Source organism: Spermophilus citellus (assembly GCF_964194105.1).
Source record: "Spermophilus citellus genome assembly, chromosome: 5".
In the NCBI taxonomy this organism is placed as follows: Eukaryota; Metazoa; Chordata; class Mammalia; order Rodentia; family Sciuridae; genus Spermophilus; species Spermophilus citellus.
In genome coordinates this window covers 112,780,450-112,796,462 of record NC_138186.1, presented here as the reverse complement: position 1 = coordinate 112,796,462, position 16,013 = coordinate 112,780,450, and the positions used below count along the sequence as shown (strand labels likewise).

The window sequence follows — 16,013 nt, the reverse complement described above, 5'->3', positions numbered from 1 at the left end:
ACATATATTTTTGTACTTACCTTGAAGCATTATTGTCATTTTAATATGGGAAAACTGAAGTATCTAGAGTAAATTTTCTCTTTTACACTATATGTCTGGCTGTGTGGGTTTTTTTTTTTTTTTTTAATTATGCAGTTTAAGAATGATGTCTAAAAAACTTTTCTTTTCTTCATAGCCTCTGGAATTGCTTTGGCACTCATTAGATGAATGGCTAGTTTTAATAGCTACAGAATTGATGAAAAACAAAAAGGACTCAACAGATATCACTTCTATTTTACTGAAACAAAAAGGCCAAGATCAAGATGCCACTTCCATTCCACCATTTGAACCTGGGAGCTATGAAAATCTATCCACTGGCACAGGGGAATATAAACCAGATGCTCTTGCAGGGAAACAGGAAGCCAATGCAGATTGTCAGGATGTTATTTCTATGACAGCCAACCGGCTAAGTGCTGTCATTCAAGCTTTTTACATGTGCTGTTCTTGTCAGATGCCTCCAGGGTAAGAAGGTTTCAGCTTATTATTTTTTGCTCTCATAAGTGAAGAAGAGATATGATGTTTTTGTAATTTCAATAACAAGAAGTAATTATTGATGTTTAAAGATCCTATTCTAATCTTGTTTTAGAGTACTCATTGTACTAATCTGATTCTTGTACAAAATTTCTTTGTAGAATGGAGAATATCATTTTATATAGGATATCTTAATTATATGGTTGAAATTCTTAGAGCAGAGATGCTCATACTTTCAAGATTTTTAAAAAAGTTACTTGTTTATGTCATCTGTTATTGAGAAGTTTTATATATTATATATATATACACATATATGTGTGTGTGTATATATATCTATACATACATACATACATACTATTTCATTCTATGTATTGACTAGGCATGCCTTAGTTTTCTGAATTTATAAAGAAGATCCAAACCCAAGTTCTTTCTTATGGTATACAAGCCTGTCCAGTTCAATACATATTTATCAGATTTTCTGTATCTTATCGCCAGTGTTTGTCTATGTATTCTGATTTTTGCCTAATCCCCACAGAATGACTTCACCCCGTTTTATTGAATTTGTCTGCAAACATGATGAAGTTTTAAAATGTTTTGTTAACAGGTAAGGGTTTCTGAGATTTCATGGACTGTCTTGGCACTCTTCTCTTTAAGTTTGGTTTCTTCCAAATAGAAAAAAATGCTATTTCTGTTTCTATTCAAAATGTGTTCAATAACAATTCAAAATGCAGTAGGAGAGGATTAATATGTTTTTCTTTTATTTCAGTTATCTATATATCTGAATTTGCATTTCATTTAATGGTATTTGTATTTCTTGTTCATCTAACAAAATATATTTTTCTTTTAGAAATCCTAAAATTATTTTTGACCACTTTCACTTTCTCCTTGAATGTCCTGAGTTGATGTCAAGATTCATGCATATCATAAAAGCACAGGTAGAAATTTTCTTCATCTTGTTTTTAGTCTTAGTAATGAAATAAATTTTTAAAATTCAAATATTATTGAGTGTGGTCAGCATTATACTTAAAACCTCCTGTAAGTAAGAGGGATGGAATTACATGTTGCTTTAATATGAGGAATAAATTTTCTTCTTGAAGAAATGTGTATTGAGTGCCTACTATGTGCAAATACCCGTGCAAAGACTACAGAATACATTACTACATTTCCTGAAGTGAGTTTCACGAATCAATAGTCCTGTGTCGTGGATGGTCTTTGAGAAAAGGATTTTATCCCCAAATACATTTGGGAAATAAATAGACTTACGTCCTGTGGAAATATGTAAAGTACATGAGTAGCATGTTAAAAGGCTTTGAGAAAATCTTTGGATAAAAATAGTGATTTAACATTGCTAATCTTTCTAAACTTACTTGACCTGACAATCTTTCCCCTTATGAAGGTTGTACCTATTTATTCCATATATCTCATGTTTTGTGAAAAAATGCTAGGGAAAAACTTGTTTTGCTTCTAACCAGTTATATGACTTTGGGCACATTTCTTAACATCTTTGACCCTTGATTTCTTCATCTATAAAAGATAATGAACCAACTTTATAGGACTGTTGTGAAGAGTAACCTGTGAAGAGTGCTTGGTATATATGCTTAATAAATGGTAGTTGATTTGGAGATAGAAATCACATTTCTCCAAGAGGATCCAAATTCAATCTAGCAGGGAAGATAATATTTGTACCTATAAGTCAGTAGTTATGTATCACCTGATTCTTCAGGAGTTTAAGGAAGGAAGAACTTGCTTTTGTTTGTTCTAGTGAAAGGAAATTTCAAAAAGGAGGTAGATTTTAAATGACTTTGAAAAGCTTGAGAAACGTGCAGTATTTTGATGGGAGTAAAGAGGAGGACAAATATTGTAGCCAAAGTATGGGCTGGCACATGCAGGTGGAAATTCCAGTTAGGTGGAAGTACCTGGAAAGGTAGAATAGGTTCATATTGGAATATTGTATTGAGCCTTGATTGCCAGATTGCAGAATCTTCTTTGTTTGCTAGATTGTTTGGAAGCTTCAGGAGAATAACAAATCTTGGCAACATTTTAGAAAATCATTTTAGAAAATAATTTATCAGATGTAAAGGATAGACTAGAGGCTGTGATTTCATTAGTAGTCATGAGATAATAAATACCATAAGGTTTTTAATGTCTTTAGGAACATGAACCCTTTCAGAAGTTAAAAGAGCTAAGAATTCATTTTTATAAAATTATACAGATGTACATAGGGATCTTTTGATTCCTGTTTAATAATGATTATGTAAAAGAAGGCAATGGTAATAACTTATGCTTATTGAATGCTAATTATAGTTTTAGTACCATGTATTTGCTTTACATTAATTATTTAGTTCTTGGAACAATCAGCTGCTTTTACTGAATTGAAGGGGTTAAATGACATGTTTAAGCCATTCAGCTATTAAGTGTAAGAAATAGGATTTAAAAGTCTATCTGGTTCTTATGTTTATTTTTGTTGTGGTGGTGGTGGTGATGCTGCGTTTTAAAGCCAGGGCCTCTCACTTGCAAGGTAAACTCTAACACTGAGCTGCATCACCAGTGTCTTAAATCCATGTTCTCTCTCTCTCTCTCTCTCTCTCTCTCTCTCTCTCTTTCTTTGTGTGTGTGTCTGTGCATATGTGTTTATTTCTAGGGATTGAACCCAGGGCCTTGTGCATGCTAGGCAAGTACACTACCACTGAGCTATATCACTGGCCCCTTAAGTTCATTTTGTTGACCTGTACTATATGGCTATCTACTAGGGCAAATGAGATACTAGGTAAAAGAAGCTTTTAGTTGTTGAAAAAGAGATAATTTGCTATTTTAATACTATTTCTGTTTTTCATTTTTCCCCTTTACAAACAGTTTAGTCGAAAAGCATCTGCATTCGATATCTGTCCTTTTTGACCAAGTGAGAGAGTTTTGTTAACTTACCAGGATGAAGAATATTCACATGCATCCTGCTGGCCTAGTGTGGGGCTTTGGAGTTTGGGTGTGGTAAGGAGGTATCTGTTTAGAAGAGGGCTCATGATGAGATAGATGAATTGGAGTGGCGTAAAGAGGAGGTCCATGTGGAAGATGGTGGCAGCTTCTCATAGTTACTTGACAGAGCCTCAGTGGGGTGGTGAGCATTCTACAGTGAAGGGGCCATGTCAACAATAGGAAGTTGGTTATATATGGGAGGTGGAGAGGAGGTGAGTGTTGATCAGATAAGTATGGGAGCCTAATGTTGGAGAAAGGAGTTACAAAATGGAGGAAACTAGAACAAATTCTGTGCTATTAAATTTGAATTAACAGATATCAGTGTGAGCACAGTTTTCATTCTTTAAGATATAGCAAACTTGGCATATAGCTCTTGGTCTTTAAATAACGTTCTAAATGAAGCAGGGCCCATTGGAGAAATGGTGAATTCCAAGGTCAGGTTATGGAAAAGTACAAGATGAAACTGTAACATTTTCTTGTGAAGGAAAGTAAAGATGTGTTCAAAGAATCATGGAATTATGTCAAAATGACTCAGAATCCAGTTTGAAATGGATTCCCATTGGCCAAATTTGAAACAATTGGAATATCAAAATAAGTAATGATAATAGCATATTATAAATAAGATAGGAATTCATGTGTCTATACTGGAAAAATTAATGAATGAATTTGGATAGTTCTATAAGGGGTGGGTATTTATAGTCTCAAAATATCTCCTCACAGACTACTTATTACAAAGAGAAAATGGGAGCTTTACAGTGGAGAAGCTTTGCAGTAATCAGAGCAGACATAGTAGTGTGCCAGCTAATAGGATACACTAAGAAGAACATGGCCTCACTTCTGTGATGTTTTTGCTAAAGATGCATACCCTAAATCTAAGTATGAGGAAGCATTAAGCTAACTCTGATAACAGGGATGTGCTACAAAATTAAGTGAACTGTAATCTTTAAAAGTATCAAGGTTATGAAAATTAAGAAAACATTGAATAACTGTAACCAGAGTGAAGGAGATAGAGAAACAGGATAATTAAATGTAGTTCATGAATCATTATGCTCATAAAGGATATCTTTGGGAAATTGTCAAAACCTGAAATGGGGTCTGGGAATTGGATACAGTAGTTTACCAGTGTTCCTGATTTTTAGTAGTTGTTAACTGGTTATGTAGGATAATTTCTTTGTAGGAAATATATATAGAAAGTATTTATGAGTGTACTGGGCAGCATGTTGGCAACTTACTCTCACATCAAAAAAAAAAAAAGTGTTCTGTGCTCAGAAATTTTTTGTAACTTGGAGACTGTTTCTTCCAAACAAGTTGAAGACCAGCTATTTCTGAAGGATTGACTTCTTCTTCTGTTGGTGGTTTTCAGGTGGCCAGTAGTTAAAGGGAGACACATTTTGTGTTGCTGTACAAATGCTATTAAGAGGAGCCTCTGTAATCAGTCCTGTTTTGTGAATTATATATGGAAATGCAGGTACTCAGAAAGTTTACATACAAAAATGTGCCCTTCAGCTTTGTAGAGCTGTGTATGTATATGTGTGACTGTGTGTGCACGCATGCGTGCGCATGTGTATATTGGTCTTATAGATATCTTTATTAGATTTTGAAGGTAGCAGTTGGTACCTTTTAATGTTCTATATGAATTACTTAAAAAATTGCATTTGTTTTTATTTCTTGGTTCACATTTTATAGATCCAAGACAGTTTAATATCTTAAAATGGCAAGTAAGCTTACTGTCATGTATTGTCATAATTATTGACAATTTTAACATTTATGGGAGTGTTAATAGACCATCATCTATTTATTGTTGTGGATGTTGAGTATTTCCACAAGTTACTTAGCTTCTTAGTGCTACATATCTTTTGCTTCTGTAGATGGGGCTAAGTGTACCTTTTTTTCAGTGTTACGAGGGTTGCGTGTGATTAATGCACCTTAAGGGTTTGAAACAATACCTGGCTTATTGGTGCTTAAAAAGCATTAGCTAATTTGTGATTATAATTATGATTATTATGTTCTGTTGCATTATTTTTAAAATTCTCACAATAAATCCCTGAAGTAGGTTATTATTTTATCTATTTTATGAGTAAGAAAACTAAGTTGTGAGGGAATTAGTAATTTCCTTAGGATTACAAATTCAGTAAGTGACTGAGCCAGCATTTTAAACCATGTTTATGTGACTTTAAAGCTCATACTTAAATATGTTGCTTCAGTGTAAAGTTTTGTTTTCTCCTCTTTTACCAAAGTTTTAGAAATAATTAGCATTGAAATTTCAAGTACGTTATATTCCAGTCTGTTTACTAAATATGTGCATACTATATGTGAAAGAGCAAATATTAAAAGATAGAAGTTAATCTCTCACCAGTTATCTAAACTAATAATATTGGTTATCTAAACTAATAATATTTTATTAAGAACTAATAAAAAGCGTTAAGTCTTTTAAAGCAAAACTAATATTTAGTTTAGCTCAACTAAAGAAATTGACTGATAACCTAGAAACTTCCTGAAAGGTAACTTCTTTGTGGTATTCGGGGGTAGTATTGCTCATCCTTACCTTTTGAAACCTGTAGCTTCTGCGGTATTGTGTCACCTTGTTTATCCTTTAACTTTTTTAGTGGTGTGTGTAATTTGCTGAGCAAATTCTCAATCCTGACCTTGGATTGTAAATTTCTTTCTTCTTGGTGGTTATATTCTGTTCTCTTGAACAAGGTACCTTAGCTTGTTTCCAACTTCAGCTGGACTCTGTTTTTAGTGTTCCAAGTGTAGCAGAGTCAAGTATTTATTTCCAAACCCCTAATAGTTATATCCTACAATAAAATTAAATTCAGGATACATAAAACCTTGTTTATTGTTTTCCCATCAGTGCCTTCTAGGAGTATGGCAATAAGTTGTGGGAGAAAGTTTCTTTCCCTCCAAGTTATATCTGTTAGTAAGTTCTATCTCTAGCGATCTTCTTTTACTTTTCATTTTTATTTAGAGGAGTAATGGCTCTTAGATGTACTTCATAGTTCCTCTTTCCTACCACTATGTGGACCTCATTATTTAGTAGCTGTTTTTATAACTTGTACTTGGATAATCTCCCTTTAAATTGGTGCCACACTCACTTTAATTACTGTATTATGTTCTTCTAACCAATATACAAAGTGGCTCCTGTATGTTTTACTGGATTCTCAGGATCCTTAATTATGTGCTCAGTTTACTTATACAAACATTTTTCTTTCAACATGTATAGAAATAGAATTCTGTTTATACCAATGCCTTCACTACATCTTCCAGAGAGACATGATTTCTCCTTTTGTACCTTTCTCTTTGTCTCTCTTAACCTGATGTGCCCCCTTTTCTCCTTGCTTGAGCAAGTCCTACTGAGCTTTAAATTCTAGTTCAGAAAATGACTTGTGAAAACCTTTGTACTCCATTCATCTTCAAGTTTCTAAATTCTTAGTTGCATCAGTAGTTTGTACTTCACTTTTTAGAATTTGATATATACTATTGTACTGTGCTATGTTATTCTCATCTCTTCAACTTTACTAAGTAGTTTTCAACATGGAGAGTGACACTTATACATCTTTTATGTTTTAATATTGGCACATACTAGGTACTCAATAATACTTTCAGATTAATCATAAAAATTATAGATCACTTGCAGTTTGCTTTACCTGTTAGATGAATAAAAGGCAGAATTTTTCTTTACCATTTAAGAGATCTTATTCTTCAGTTTTTAGGGTGGAGGAAAGAAAGACAGAAGGATAACAAATAACTTTCTAGTTGCTGTCTGTATTTCTAAAGAGAAATAAGAATGAAGGTGTAAAAGATTATTTTCATAAAAACTGAAGTGGAACATTCACTGTAACTATTTCTGGGTGTGAAAATTCATTCTTATAAGCTTTGTTGGGTTTAAAATAAATTGAGAATAAATATGTTCAATTATATATCCAACATTAAGTTCTTAGATATAACTTATCAGTATTTCCTATTGAAAATGTGGGAATTTTATGTTTGATCCTAGCCAAATGGCCAAGAAGCAATGAAAATATAAGGATGTTAAAAAATACATTGTCTAGGTTGTCAAAGTATTTCAGCTAACATCTGCCTTTTTGTGAATAGTTACTAAAATGTTTGAACATTATCTAATAAATACTTATTGTGAATTAGAGGTCTAAGAATGATTATTTGTAGAAATTTACTAGCATTTAATATGCTAATAAATCTGGTAATTAGGTGACTGAAATATTGTTAATATATTTTCCTGTCATTTTTTTGGGTAGCCATTTAAAGATCGCTGTGAATGGTTCTATGAACATTTGCATTCAGGACAACCAGATTCAGACATGGTGCATAGGCCAGTAAATGAAAATGACATTCTGCTGGTTCACAGAGGTATGTTTAAAAAAGAAAATGATATACGTGTGAGGCACAAAGTACTTGTTATTATAAATTTTAATATGTAAAATTAACTAATGCTACATATTTAGATTCTATTTTTAGGAGTAGCTGTGAAGTTGTATCAAAAGCAAATTGTGCAAAGCTAAAACAAGGGATTGCTGTACGATTCCATGGAGAAGAAGGCATGGTGGGTATAAAAATAAGTGATTTGGAAATCACTGTATATAAAAGAAACACATTTGAATGAAGGTTAATATTTAATTGATAAACAAAGAAATTTAATGATTTTAATTTTGTTCTCATTCAGAAAAAAAATTTCCAGCATAATATATTTTTGTTGATGCTAAATTTCATTTTCTTGAACTTTAGGGTCAAGGTGTTGTGCGAGAGTGGTTTGATATTCTGTCTAATGAGATAGTCAATCCCGATTATGCATTGTTTACCCAGTCAGCGGATGGTAAGTTTTGTGGTCTTGACTTTTTTGGTGACCTGTCATATTTTTCAAACTACTTCAGTACATTTTGTTGATTCCCACAGTAACCCTGTGAACTAGATGAGGCATTCCCATATCAAAAACTGTAATTCAGGGCTGGGGATGTGGCTCAAGTGGTAGCGCGCTTGCCTGGCATGTGTGAGGCCCGGGTTCGATCCTCAGCACCACATACCAACAAAGATGTTGTGTCTGCCGAGAACTGAAAAATAAATATTAAAAAAAAAATTCTCTCTCCCTCTCCCCCTCTCCTCTTTCTTAAAAAAAAAAAAAAAAAAAAAAAAAAAAAAAAAACTGTAATTCAGAGTTTTTGTCTATATTGACACAGCTGACAAGTGGTAGAACTGAAAATGGAACTTGACTTAGTGTAGTAGAGTTGGTTTCCAAATGCTTGTCTTGAGGTCCTGAACAAGTTCTTATCTGCCCTTTGAAGTTTATTCAATTAATATTTATTCTTTAGCCTACTTTTTTTTAATATTTATTTTTCAGTTTTCAATGGACACATCTTTATTTTATTTTATGTGGTGCTGAGGATTGAACCCAGCTCCCCGTGCATGCCAGGCAAGCACATTACCGCTTGAGCCACATCCCCAGCCCTAGCCTACTTTTTTGGCTAACGTTTTCTTCCATAAAGTAGTGTTGCTAGTAATGGACTTAAAAAAAAGTCCTTATTTGGAAAAATAAAAATTTGCTAACCCTATTTGAGTTTCTACATCTAAAATTTAGTGTGATTCCTCCATTGTGAGAGTTCTGCTTCCTTTATGTTTCAAAAATAAATTCTGTTACTTTATTCTAAAAAGAAAAAAAGATATTGGTTATGAAAACCAAAAATCTAGAAATTGTGATGTTAAATCCTAACTCATAATCTATTTATGCATGCTGACTTTTTTTTCAGTTCTTTTAAGAGATCAAGACCTGACAACTACAAAGCTCTTACCTAACCATATAATACAGATGAGCAGCTGTCTTTGTGGAAATAGTTTTTGGACCTATAGAGTTGTAATTTGATATTGTAGACTAAATGGAATTGGTTACCACCTCATTTTTGTGAGGGTATGTTTGAGAGCTCTGTAATAAAGACTTATATTTGAAGTGAAAGTAGGATTTTAGATTTCAGATGCTTTGCGCACAGTTCCATTGTTTTTCCTGCAAATCTTTTCTTTCTCCAGTATTTACATTCTCTTACAAGGAGAGAATACCTAATTAATTGTAGCTTCTGACTGCTTCCAAACAAGTGTAGCAGCAAATCTCCATTTAATAAGAAGGATTACTTTAGGAGAGACCAACAGGAGTGGGCTGCAATGAAGCTAGGAAGCTGCAGGCATTCACCTATGTAATGCGCTCCTTGGGTATTTGAAATTACTTAAGAATATGGGACTGCCTGCTTTAATTTTGTAACCTTTGATTGTTTGCTCTGTGGTGAATTTAGTGTCTTTGTGAACAGTATGACAAGTTCAATGAAGCGCTAAGTTTAAAGATTTTAGGCCTAATCTCTAAAACTCAATTCAGCATATTTTAGGCTTTTCTTTTCTTTATAGTCCCCTCATTCTGCCTCTGTTTAGTTTCATACCTGAAATTCAGATTTGATGTGAAAATCATTACTAGAGATACTTCCTTAATACCACATAACAAAGCAAATGTTGAGGGGATAGACTGTAAAAATTGTGGTTCTTTTTGTAAACTACATGTTTTCTCTTTGGGGTCATGGTTTTAATAATAATTTAAAAATCTAGGTGAAATATTATCTTGTTATTAAGTTTAGTTTCATGAAGGAATTTCATTTAGGATTTAAGAGTTCCTGAACGTGGGGAACATCTGGGGAGACTGTTATTTGTAACAACTTTTTTAAAAAAACTTATTTTCTAATCAAATTAAGATGCTCATGATAGAGAAGCAGCTTATGATACTGTCTGAGTTTGGACTTTGGGGTTACATTAGGTGTTAATATTGGCTCTGCCACTTTTTAAATTTGATGTTAGACTAGTGAAGTTAACCTTTAATTGAAAATGGTGATAACTTGTTTTATAACACAATGAGAATTCAGTTAGTGGATACGTCAATTAGCTGAGATGTGAAAATGTTTATTTTGATGCATGGCACAAAGAAAGCATAAAATAAGTATTAGATACTGTTACTATTATTCTTTGAAAATAATTATGTAGTAGGATTTCCTTCTTGAAAATGTATTTTCAGGGCTGGGGATGTGGCTCAACTGGTAGCGCGCTCGCCTGGCATGTGTGCGGCCCGGGTTCGATTCTCAGCACCACATACAAACAAAGATGTTGTGCCCGCCGATAACTAAAAAATAAAGATTAAAAAATTCTCTCTCTCTCTCTCTCTCTCTCTTTCTCTCTCTCTCTCTGTCTCTCTCTCTCTGTCTCTCACTCTCTCTTTAAAAAAAAAAAAAAGAAAATGTATTTTCAGGGCTTGAGATATAACTCAGTGGTACAACATTTGTCTTGTGTGCACAGGGCCCTTTGACTGCCAGCACCACAAAAAAATGTTTTTCATTATATTTTGAAAAATATCTCAATAAATCATATTTATCTGAATAATGGTTCAGAATTTACACATGCCAATGTTCAGTCATCCCTCAGAATCTGCTAATGATTGGTGCAGGCCCCCTCTAAACACATCGTAATTTGTGGATGGATGTTCAAGTCCCTTCTATAAGATGGTCTGGTATTTGCATTTAACCTATACATATCCTCCCATATACTTTAAATCATCCTTAGATTACTTATAATTTTTTAACAAATTTATTTATTTTTTTAGAAGTAGTTAGACACAATAGCTTTATTTTATTTATTTATTTTTATGTGGTGCTGAGGATCGAACCCAGGACCTTGCATGTGCTAGGCTGAGCCACAGTCCCAGCCCCAGAATTTTTAATAGTGAAAACAAGAACCTGGGATCGTCATAGCTGTGATTATTTTGAACTTAAAAATTTTAATATAAATTTTATACTGTTTTAACTAGTTTTCAAGTTAAAAACTATTTATTATTCCTGTCCTGAAGATTTTTATCCCATTTGCTTCCTTTTTTTCCTTTAAATTTCTCCTTATCTATTCTTTTTAAGAATCCAAATTTCCCAGAAAGTATTAGATAGTGAAAGAATTACACAAAGCTAGGAGAGGAAAATAGACTCATCAAAAATAAGTGCTGGTTCACCAGTAACCCTAACGTTCACTATTTGAACAGATAAAAAAAATTTTGTGATATTCTCAAAATAATATGGTTTTGGAATTATGGTTATGCTAATCTTTGATGTCTTTCTTCTTCTCCAAGGCCTTGCTCTGTCTTTTCATATCCAGTCATACCTCATGACTGGAAATTATTCAAAGGTACTTAAGAGTGAATGATGAACTTCATGTGGCTTATTTAGGCCATTCAACCATAAGCTTCTAAATTTTTTCCCTTATATCTAATTAAATGGGTGACAGCAGTTTAATCCAATTTCAACAATGATAAATCAAAGCTCAAAGTATTATCACAAATATGTATTCCAAATGACCAAACATTTCACTAATAATATTTTCTACTTTATTTTTCTTTGATTCTATTTCTGTTATATTTATCAGTTATCCTTTCTTTTAGCCTCAGTACCTAGAACAATAAGTAGTACATAGCATGAGTTTATATGTTTCTTGAATGAATGAATTTTTAATCCAGGTTAATGATCATCACAGAAGAATCAGTGGAGTTGAAGTTGAGAAGTTGACATTAGGTTTTTCGATTGGACTATGTATTTTTGTGTGGTAAAATATGTATTATTGATCATTTCAACCATTTGAAATTCTGCAACTTATTGACACTATTGACCTATTATGCTGTATAACCATCACCACTGATTCCAGAACTTTTTTGTCAGCCGAAGCAGAAATTCTGCTTGTTAAACAACTCCTCAGTCTTTCCCTAGCCTCACGTAACTACTTGAAGTATAATCTACTTTGAATATATATGAATTTACTTATTCTAGATATTCCATAAAAGTGGAATTATACTCTTAAAAATTAGATTTTGACACTGTAACCAGTAACTGTTACTCTTGCCATTTTTCCTTTTACCTCAGCATTAATTGTTTAAACTTGATTATTTGCCATGTGAAAGAAGTGGTTGACTTGGAAACTTAGATGATTTTCTGATCATTGTTTAACAGGCATTAAGTTCAATGACTAGGTCTATTAAGAACAGTTGTACATTTAAAAGTTTTAGTCTTTCTCATAACTGTTTGCTTTCCTTGAGAAGCAAAAATAAGTGAATAATAATTGCCCTGGACATATATAGATGAATGAGATAATATCTGCCCTAGTTTATAGCCTAGTATTTATTGCCACACTGCCTAGGAAAATGGGTGTTCATACGTGTTTGTGTATTGTTTTTACTAGGTTTTTTGAAGGTATCTAATGTTCTTCCAACTACTTTCAGTTGAAAGTATTCTAAAATTTTCTCTTTATATTTGGACTTGTCCTGATAATGTATGTGAATTAATGGTTATTTTCAGTACTTCCATTTCTACTGCCTGTTTGTGTATCCACAAAGAACATTCCTGTGGAAGCTTATATATGATTAGCTTTACTGAAGTTATATGTGATTTAATTTATTTGCATTTAAGTTATCTCTCTTCTGCATATAGATTCATAAGTATAATTTTTTTGGTATTTATTTTAATAGGAACAACTTTTCAGCCTAATAGCAACTCCTATGTAAATCCTGATCACTTGAACTATTTCCGGTTTGCTGGCCAGATCTTGGGATTAGCTTTGAACCATAGGCAGTTGGTCAATATTTACTTCACACGATCATTCTACAAACACATTCTTGGTATGGTTTTATTTTTTATTTCTGTACACATGTTTTTACAGTAATTTTCTTAAGCTTTTAAGGGTGAACTAAGTAGGTAATCATTGGCATTTAAATGAGATAATTTTTATTTTGATTGGACACCATCTATGTGTAAGGCATTTGGGGGTCAGAGGCAAAAAAAAAATGACCTATTTTTAAAAAAACACTTCTAAATTTTTGTTTTTTTATTTTATCATGTATATGTTTGTGCAAAGAATACAATTTAATAAGATATTTGGTACTTCTGAAATTTTATGACAACTTACAGAATATCTATTTTAAAGAAAGATTTCATTGTAAAGATGTGGAAAAAACAGGCTTAATATTTAGAATTCCACATTTAGGAATTAGATCCATTTAAAGCCATGCTGTGAATTGAATTCTGTTTTGCAGTTTTTCAATGTATCCGTAGAGGGCAGTATTTTACCATTAAACAGATGAGGAAAGACAGAAAAATGGACTGTAACTGCTGTGTTTTTGCATTTTTTTAGGTATTCCTGTAAATTACCAAGATGTAGCATCCATTGATCCAGAATATGCCAAAAATTTGCAGTGGATTTTAGATAATGATATTAGTGATCTAGGTCTAGAATTAACTTTTTCTGTTGAAACTGATGTGTTTGGAGCAATGGAAGAGGTGCCTTTGAAACCTGGGGGTGGAGGTATTCTTGTGACACAAAATAACAAAGTGAGTATTTGAATGTTTACCTTAATTATTGTTTGAAGTTTGGATTTGATAATTTGCCAGTTACTCTAAATTGTTCTAGTACTTGCTAGAAAAGCTTTTATGCTGTAGATTAAAACATTTGAGTTAACAAAACTATCAAATATCAAACTTGAATTGGAAAGGATAATTTCAGTATTGTTTTACCTAGGTAGGCTGAGATGGTTCCTAAAGCAGTCTGGACGTTTCAGTTGATCATACCAATTGTACATTTACAAATGCATTTGAAAATTTTAATAATGCAAACTTAATCAAAATAATACTTGTAATAATCACTATTTCAAAAGTGTGATTAAAGGGTTTTAATATAGGACTGGGACTGTGGCTCAGCGGTAGTGCACTTGCTTGGCATATATGAGGCACTGGGTTTGATTCTCAGTATTGCATATAGATAAATAAAATAAAGGTCTATCAACAACTAAAAAAATATTTTTAAAAAGTTTTAATATAGAAAAGAAGAAATACCAATGTTTAAACTTTGGAAATGCTTTTAAGTTCCAGTAAATCTGTTAGACCTCTTGATGTATATATTTCTAATGTTATATCTTGGTTGTTTTTATTATTGTATCTTCTCTATACATGTTATCACAAAATCTTGCATTTGTTTTAAATGCTGAAAATCATAAACTTTTGAAAATCATAATCAAATATACAGTACAGTATTATATTTTGCTATATTATGAAGGAGATTCGGAATCAGAAAATCTGGTTTTGAATTCCAGTTATGTATGAATAGCATCTTCTTGTTAAACAAACCTAAAACCTTTTTCCTTTCCTTAGTCATGTTTTAATTCCAAGACAACTTCAGAATTAACCATAAAGATTGTCTGTTAAACCATTTTGTAGATTGTAGACTTTTTGTCGTTGTTGTTATTATAATAGTGCTGGGGGCCGAACCCAGACAGAACCTTATGCAATGATAGTCATGTTCCCTGCTACCACTGAACTGCATTGCTGGCCCAAGACTTAGTCACATTTTAACAACTCATTGAGCCTCAGTTTTCTACATCCTATAGAACTGGAATAATAATAATATCTACCATACAGAATTGTCATTGACATTCTGTAAAATGAAAAGTAGCACAAAAGTTGTAGTAGTAGTAAAGAATGCTATTGGGTAGTATTCTTAAATAGTATGTTCTTAGTTTCACATATATAAAGGAAATTGTGAACCTGTATTAAGATATACAATTTTACTTCTTAAAACTCTTGTGCTATACTTATACAAAAATATGCAGTTGAGTTATTAGAAATAAAATCGGGAGTTGAGATTTTACTTGCTACACTTAGAAATTTTTAGCTTTCCCTCTGATTTTGTATACAAGGACACTGAATCCTAAAGAGTTAATGGCAAAGGTAATACCAAAACTCAGGTCTCCTAATTTCAAGTCTAATGTTCTTCATGCTGTATGCAAAATTAATCATATTGAGGAAAAACCTACCTAGTTTTTAATATAATGAGTCATGTTAGACTGTTGAAAATTAAGATAGTAAAGTGCTTAAATTAATTTTGAAATTTGTATGAACTTGGGAGTGAATGAAAATATTTTAAAAATCTTTAGATTGTTCACCTTGTAGTACATTTATTATTTTACTTTACACCGAAGACCAACCTTCAATTAAAGGTAATGAAGTCATAGAATCTTTTTTTTTTTTAGTTGTAGATAGACACAATATGTTTATTTAATTTATTTTTTTATATGGTGCTGAGGCTTGAACCCAGTGCCCCACACTTGCCAGGCAAGCGCTCTACCACTGAGCCACAACCCCAGCCCCCATAGAATCTTTATTAAGCAGGTAATTGCTTTTCAGGGAAGAACCATAAATGTAATTCTTATTGGTGAATACTATATCTAGTGAGTAGTTTGATGAAGTGGAATGACCATTTAACAATTCAATGATACATAGCTCTATTTATACTTGCATTTTCTAGCCACTCCACTAATGACATGATTTTTATTAGATTTTATAAAATACTTATTAGTTTTTACATTCATGTTTTTTATTGGAATCTAGAAAGAAGGAAAATAGTAATTAAATAATTATAAATTAAAATATGCTCATGGAGGATGTACCTTTCATTGTGAGTCTTGTCTGAGG

At 32.5% G+C, this 16,013-nt stretch overlaps 1 protein-coding gene across 4 annotated transcripts in view; it reads left to right on the top strand.

Annotated features, from left to right (window-relative positions):
* Positions 1-16,013, top strand: part of HACE1 (HECT domain and ankyrin repeat containing E3 ubiquitin protein ligase 1) — an 83,229-nt gene that overhangs the window by 46,438 nt on the left and 20,778 nt on the right. For all 4 annotated transcript variants that reach the window (XM_081295580.1, XM_081295579.1, XM_081295582.1 and 1 more), the window contains 8 exons: positions 176-501; positions 1,046-1,114; positions 1,358-1,445; positions 7,737-7,848; positions 7,944-8,041; positions 8,224-8,311; positions 13,019-13,168; positions 13,681-13,877. In XM_081295580.1, the coding sequence (XP_081151706.1) occupies positions 176-501; positions 1,046-1,114; positions 1,358-1,445; positions 7,737-7,848; positions 7,944-8,041; positions 8,224-8,311; positions 13,019-13,168; positions 13,681-13,877 (1,128 nt within the window). The remainder of the gene's footprint in view (positions 1-175; positions 502-1,045; positions 1,115-1,357; positions 1,446-7,736; positions 7,849-7,943; positions 8,042-8,223; positions 8,312-13,018; positions 13,169-13,680; positions 13,878-16,013) is intronic.